The 7,348-nt window shown below is 46.1% G+C and overlaps 1 protein-coding gene across 1 annotated transcript; it reads right to left on the reverse strand.

The window, feature by feature from the left end:
* Positions 1–1,255: 1,255 nt before the first annotated feature.
* LOC148112308 (uncharacterized) lies at positions 1,256–5,797 on the reverse strand. Its single transcript, XM_087877401.1, has 3 exons — positions 5,780–5,797; positions 3,100–3,317; positions 1,256–1,456 (listed from the first exon to the last, which is right to left on the reverse strand). Exons 1-3 carry the CDS (start codon positions 5,795–5,797, stop codon positions 1,354–1,356), a joined length of 339 nt encoding a protein of 112 aa, XP_087733527.1. The 3' UTR covers positions 1,256–1,353.
* Positions 5,798–7,348: the final 1,551 nt, after the last annotated feature.

Below are 7,348 nucleotides of genomic sequence, written 5' to 3' on the forward strand. Positions count from 1 at the left end.
ATTGGCTCAGGAATTCTGGGAGTTGAAGTCCACAAGTCTTAAAGCTGCCAAGTTTGGGTACCTGTGTCTTAGAACAAAGTTTCTAAATCAGGGGTCCTCAAACTTTTTAAACAGGGGGGCCAATTCATGGTCCCTCAGACTGTTGGGGGGCCCGGACCGGCTGGGTGGGCGTGGCTGGGTGGTCATGCGATTGGCTGGGCGTGGCCAATTTAGCAGTCCATTAAACAATACACACAAATTAAACTTTAATTTTTTATGCTCCTGGGGGTGGAAAGCAGGTTAGTGAAGGGATGCGGCTGCCTTGGGGGGTAAGGGACTTCTGTTTGTGTGTGCGTGCGTCTCTCTCTTTCTCTCTCTCTCCCTCCTAAATTAACTCGGCCTCCCCCCACCCCAACTCTGAATACATGGCAGAATTTGTTTAAATCCTTCCTCCAGCTGCTCTAAGACTTCAGCTTCCCTAATCCTCCTCTGCATTTGGAGGGCACCTGGTTGGGGCAGGGCAGTGCTGATATTAAGGCCTTTTCCTGAATTGTGGGGAATTCTTAAGAGCCTGGTGGCTCAGCAGACTAAAAGCATTGTGATTAATACCAGCTGCTTGCAATTAGTGTAAGTTCGAATCTCCCCAGGCTCAAGGTTGACTCAGCCTTCCATCCTTTCTAAGGTAGGTAAAAATGAGGACCCAGATTGTGGGGGCAATAAGATGACTTTGTATAAATATACAAAAGTATGAAGGCTATTGCTTAACGCATTGTAAGCCGCCCTGAGTCTCCGGAGAAGGGCGGCATATAAATCGAACCAATAAATAAATAATAAATAAATAAATAAATAAATAAACTCGAGGACTCCCTGTAGTCCTTCCCCTGCTCAGAGGCAGCCCTCTTTTCTTAGCCCAAAACTGGGGCCGAGATAAGGCAGGCCGGGGACCCCACTGGCTTCCCTACCCCTTGCTCGTGAGGCCAGAGCTTGGTGGCTCAGCAGACTAAAAGCATTGTGATTAACACCAGCTGCCTGCAATTACTGTAAGTTCGAATCTCACCAGGCTCAAGGTTGACTCAGCCTTCCATCCTTTCTAAGGTAGGTGAAATGAGGACCCAGTTTGTGGGGGCAATAAGCTGACTTTGTATAAATATACAAAAGTATGAAGGCTATTGCTTAACGCACTGTAAGCCGCCCTGAGTCTCCGGAGAAGGGCGGCATATAAATCAAATTTTAAAAAAACAAAACCTGCATCTCTGCTTGGGAGCTAAGCCTGGGCTTCCCTGAAACGGTGGGAGGGGAATCGGAGGGAGCCAAATAGGGGGGAACGGGGGCCACGCTAAGCTTTTCTTGCTCGGCCTCTTGGTTTCTGGGGCTTTATCCCACGCAGGGAGGGTCGGAAGTACGTTTCAGCTGGAAGCAGAAGAGGCAGTGCTGGTCCGAAGTTTGGGATTCTGTGGAAGAACTGCTTGAACGACTCCTAGAAGATAAAGGGGAGAGGGGTGCCAAGATAAATCAAGTCATCAGATAATCACGACAATCTCTATCAGATAAGAAACCTGATACAGCCCGCCCTGCGTTACAAACCTTTCTCCATCCCAAACTGAAATCTGGTATGCTGCAAGCTGTCTTTAATAAGGCAGTTTAGAATTATAATAAGAAAAACAAGAGTTGGAAGGGACCTTAGAGGTCTTCTAGTCCAACACCCTACTCAGACAGGAAACCCTATCCCTTTTCAGACAAATGGTTATCCAATCTCTTCTTAAAAACTTCCAGTGTTGGAGCACCCACAACTTCTGGAGGCAAATTGTTCCTCTGATTCATTGTTCTCACTGTCAGGAAATTCCTCCTTAGTTCTAAGCTGCTTCTCTCCTTGGTTAGTTTCCATCCATTTTCTCCTGGTCCTGCCTTTAGGTGCTTTGGAGAAGAGCTTGATTCCCTCTTCTTCAGGGCAGATGCTTAGATATTGGACAACTGCTATCATGTCACCTCTAGTCCTTCTTTACACTAAACTAGACATACCCAGTTCCTGCAACCATTCTTTATATGAGTTTTGATATGGCCATGGAGTATATAGTTTTAATTACTTTTGTATCTAAAATCCTGCTTAATGTGGTGCAATGGACTAAACTACTGTTAAAGTGGTACTTAGCTGCCAGCTGCCTGCAATTACTGCAAGTTCAATTCTCACCAGGCTCAAGGTTGACTCAGCCTTCCATCCTTCCGAGGTAGGTAAAATGAGGACCCGGTTTGTGGGGGCAATAAGCTGACTTTGTATAAAAAGAACACCGCTTGGGGGGGGGGCGAAAGCCCTACTAAGCAGGTATATACAAAAGTATGAAGGCTATTGCTTAACGCATTGTAAGCCGCCCTGAGTCTCTGGAGAAGGGTGGCATATAAATCAAACTAATAAAATAAATATATAAAATAATGTGGAAAATATGGACGGGACGTTTTTTCCCTTCACCTCAGAATTTTGGAAATTGAAGATGATCCACTGAAATTAAAAGAGGGATTCTGAGCATACAGAAGGAAGGGCTTTGTGCTTCCTGCAACTGATTTTTCTGCCATCAGATGTTTTGCATTTTGCACTATCGTTCCCCTGAAGTGGGGAAGGAATGGGGATTTTGCAGTATCCTTCCCCTGCCACGCCCACCAAGCCATGGCTACAGAACCTGTGGGGAAAATATTTGAATTCTACCACTGCCCAAAATGGAGTAAGCGCCCCCCTGCCCCCCCCCCGCCCCCGTCTCCCAGATGCATAAATTCCACTCCTTTGGGCTACTGTTTCCCTATTTTGCTCCCTTCTCCTCGTGGGTTGGGTGGCAGAGATGGATCGATGACAACTCGCCACGGGACAAGACTTACACTAATATCAAAGGAATAGTGGAATAGAATCATTAAAGACAGGATGCAAAAGGAGGGGCAGAATGAAATGTGAATGGCAAAAACTAAAATATTTTTAAAAATTTAATTTAAATAATGAAATTGAATTGTTAAATTGTTCTGTAGCGAGTTGCCCGATGGCGAGTTGGCCATGGAGAGTTGTCCCACTCCGGGCAGAGACTGCCTATGCTCCCCGTCAGGATGCAATGGTCATTTTGGGGGGGGGGGGGGGCTCACCTTTGTTGACCAGGAAGTTGCTTCTTCTTGGCATCCCGCAGGTTCAGCTGCCTTAAGATGCAAATCAGCTGGTTGATCTGCCGTAGTGTCATTTCTGGAGCCTGGCACGCCAGCCGCTGACGGTGGCTGATCAGGCACGGAGGATTGGCAAAGAGGGAGAAGTAGCTGTTTCTGCCCAGAAGCTGCACGGCTTGCTTGTTCTTGTAGCAGGAGGCATACTGTGCACCACGGAAGAAAGTCAGAGTGTCAACTTGCAAAGCTTTCAAGTTGCCATGAGCAGGAGGGAGGGAGAACTGAAGTGAATTCCATACATTCTTTCTGACCGCAGTCAGAAGGAGGGTGTTAGGTTTCACAGCCAGCCAAAGTGGTTAATTGGAGAATGCGATTTATGACATGGCCAGAGAGGAGGGGAGAGACAGGGTCATAGGGGAACGTAAATCTACGTAGGATCAGTCCTAACTGCATCCGAGTATTACCGGAATGTTGCTCCTAATAAATGAATATATTTCCTTTGAAGTTTGGATCATGGCTCATGAATTAATTAGGGCATCTTTCGGAAACTTGACACAGAGGAGTTTAAGGTTAGGGCTGGGGGAATCTGTCAGCTTCTTTTTGCCTCTAATTTACACTTGTGTATTGCAAATTGTTGCTTTCCCATTCCTCATTTCAAATTTTCTTTTGAATTCGATGCATGCATCTCCAAACAAGGATTTTCGCACTTTTACACAATATACAGTTTTTGCAAATACCTACATCTAAGAGTACTTTTTTTCTAAACACACTTAGTGTACGGAACTTTTTTTCCTCCGAAAAACACTTTTAAACTGGACAGGTAGTCCTCAGCTTACAACAGTCCATTTAGGGACCATTCAAAGTTACAACAGCACTGAAAAAACTTGAGTTATGACCGTTTTTCACATTTACGACCATGGCAGCCTCCCCGTGGTCATGTGATTTACATTCAGATGCTTAACAACTGACATTTATGACGGTTGCAGTGTCCCAGGGTCATGTGATCCCCTTTTGTGACCTTCTGGCAAGCAAAGAATGGGCAAGCCACAGTCTCTTAACGGTATTACAGCTGCAACGATTCATTTAATGACTCTGCCAAGACAGGTGGTAAATTGGGACAAAATTCATTTAACCAGTGTCTTCCTTAGCAATTTTGGGCTCAATTGTGGTCATAAAGCCAAGGATTACCTGTACTGAAAGTGCATTGCAGAATTTGGGAGTTGCATATTTTGTGGGTTGTGGTCTGAGTTTGAGATGCAGAATTAGCTACGTTTGTAGTCAGACGAGAACCAGATGTACTCCCCTCTCTAGTTAGAGCAGCCAAGGACCTACTTAAGATCCAAGGAGTATAGCTGGAGGTTGTATCTTTCATTCGTCCCTGTTCCCTAATTCTCAGCACCAGGAGACCGGGGCGGGGGGCTGAGTCTGCAAAACGCCCCCCCCCCCATTTAAATTTTTCTCCAATAGGTTAGCCCCTTGGAGGACAAGAGGATGCTGTCTGGAGCAGGGTGTCAGCACTTCAACCTGCATTTACTCTAGTGCTGACATAAGAAGGAAAAGGGGGCAGCTGGCAAGAGGACACTTGACTTCTCACCTACTTATTTTTCCTGAAGATAATATCCCCTAGGAGATGAGATGGGAGGCGGGACATTCCTGGGAGCTGAAGTACCAGATATGGGGAGAGTGATTTGGAAGAGGGCCAATGAGACGCAGAGAATTGGGGAACGGAAGGGGAAGGTTTGGGGTCAGGAAGTCAGTGTTGGCTATGCCACAATCGGGGACAGGTTGTCGTGCGTAATAAAATGAAAGATTTCTTCAAAGACTATTTGTTTGGAAATGCAATTTATTTTATTTGAGACGACATCGAAACCTGACACAGGGGTCTCCAACCTTGGCAACTTTAAGACTTGTGGACTTCAACTCCCAGAGCTCCTCCGCTGGCTGAGGAATTCTGGGAGTTGAAGTCCACAAGTCTTAAAGTTGCCAAGGTTGGAGCCCCCTGGTCTGGAAGACTCAAGGAGCTGCAGTCCCAAGTGGATTAGGAAAGCTGCCCTTCCCAGAGCCACAAAAGGCAGCTGTGTTGCAGAAGTTTTGTCTGGGGATGGTAGAAGGTTTTCTGCCTTGATCAGGGGGTTGGAATAGAAGACCTTGGAGGCCCCTTTAATCTCTATGATTCTAAGATCCTTGCTCTGGGCCAAGCTCCAAAGTCTTTTTCCAACAGCCTCTCCCAAGTGCCTTCCAGTTTCCCTTGCAGCCTTCCTAACTTGGATTAAAAAATAAAAAAATAAACAACATCCAATCGAAGTTAGATGGTTTTCATTCATTGTCCATATTAGGATTGTGAAAAACGGAATATTCAAAGTTCATGAGACCTATTACCTGCAATTTTGCATTTCCATACAACAGAGGGCTGGGTACATAGACGTTCGAAAGGACAATTGTTTTGTCTGCGTGCATTGCCCAAATTCTTGGATCTTAGCCACGAGAAAAGAAGGGTACCTAGGCAGATCCCCAAATCCTGGACGGCTCTCATGGTGCATTTTAAAGTAAGGGGGGGAAGGCTGTAAACAGGTAACATTACTTAGCTAGAGGACAAATGGCAGAAATATTTGGTCACATTTCACTGATGGAGAATACAAAATACAGAAGGGAAAAAATAGCTTCTTACCGGAACAAATGTGGCCATTCTTCCTTGTAGCAGGAACGATCTGAAGGGTTGGTGGGTTGATAGCTGAAGCCTTGAGAGAATCAGGGCTTTATAGGCTCACACCAGCACTGTGCAGCAGATCCAGAGAGGATCTAACTGCTCTGCGCTGCTGCCCTCCCTCCCTTCCCCTCTCACGTTCCAGGTGATTTCTTCCTTCATCAGGTTTCTGCAAGATAGGTCTTTGGCCACCTAGGCTGGCTCCGATTACTCAGGGAGGGGAGGGGAAATATGAATTAATTATGGGCTTCCATAATTAATCAATTCAGAGCAATCTGGCAAGCAAGGGATCTTTCGGGCCAACAGGAGAAGAGAGAGAAGAGATCCCAGGAGCCATTTTCATCTCTGCTTTAAATTCCGCTTCCAAATGTAATTAGTTATGTGTCATGCAAAACATCACTCTGGTTTGTTGGTTTGTTTGTTTTGGTGTGGGAACTTCTGAATTGGAAGTGCTACCATTAAGAGAAGGGGGAAGATGTGTCAATCTGGTTTCACTTTCTTAGATTAATGGATTAACAAATGAACAGAGTTGGAAGGGACCTTGTGGGTCATCTAGTCCAACCCCCCGCCCAAGCAGGAGACCCTACACCATTTCTGACAGATGGCAGTCCAGTCACTTCTTGAAAGCCTCCAGGGATGAAGCTCCCACAACTTCCGAAGGCAACTGCTGTTCCATTGGTTGATGGTTTTCACTGTTCAAATTTAGGGTCGGGGTGACTTCTCTGGTTATGCCTCCATTTTGGTGGCGCAGCGGACTAAAGTGTTGTTAATTAGCACTTAGCTGATTATTATTGCGCAATTATTATTGCGCAATTATTATTGCTCCGCAACAATAATTGCAGAGTGCAAGATTGAACATCTTGCCGGATTGTTCCCGTAATCTCTAATTAATTAATTAAAAGCTTAGCTTGCACCTGATGGAAGCTCACAGCGTTCACGATAATCCTAACCTGGATTCCAGTTTAAAGTTTTCACTCATGGCATCCTTCACCCGCTGGCTGCCAGCCACGTGCTGAAACCTCACCAAGATCTAAAGATTTTTTTTTTTTGCATAGGAATTAGCCAAATTTATGACAGAGTAAATGGAAAATTACCTTCCCCACCCAGTAACACTGGAGGTTTTTAAGAAGAGATTAGATAACCGTTTGTCTGAAGTGGTGTAGGGTTTCCTGCCTAAGCAGGGGGCTGGACTAGAAGACCTCCAAGGTCCCTTCCAACTCTGTTATTCTATTCAGGGGTGGGATTGAAAAATTTTAGCAACCCGTTCGCTGCCTGATTGTTGGGTGGGCGTGGCCATGGAGGCGTGGCCTACTCGGCCTCCTGCACGACGGCGGGGTGGGGGGACGGGGACGTTTTCACCCTCCCCAGGCGCCGGAGACTTTTCTCAAGCTCCAGGAGAGTGAAAACAGCCTTCCCCGGGCTCCAGAGGCCTTCTGGACGCTAGTAATAGGCCCATTTCCAGAGTTCTGGAACTTCCAGGAGGCCTGTTTTTTGCCCACCCAGAGCCTCCATGCATCCAAAACAGGCCACGTG

This window comes from Pantherophis guttatus, chromosome 11 (genome assembly GCF_059756535.1).
Source record: "Pantherophis guttatus breed Tessera chromosome 11, ASM5975653v1, whole genome shotgun sequence".
Lineage (NCBI taxonomy): Eukaryota > Metazoa > Chordata > Lepidosauria > Squamata > Colubridae > Pantherophis > Pantherophis guttatus.

Bases quoted from the DNA above. Each gene is read 5' to 3' on its own strand.
- LOC148112308 (XM_087877401.1), bottom strand. The intron at 1,457-3,099 runs GTGAGCCCCCCC...TTTATCTTCTAG, and splicing joins CAACTTCCTGGTCAACAAAG to GAGTCGTTCAAGCAGTTCTT.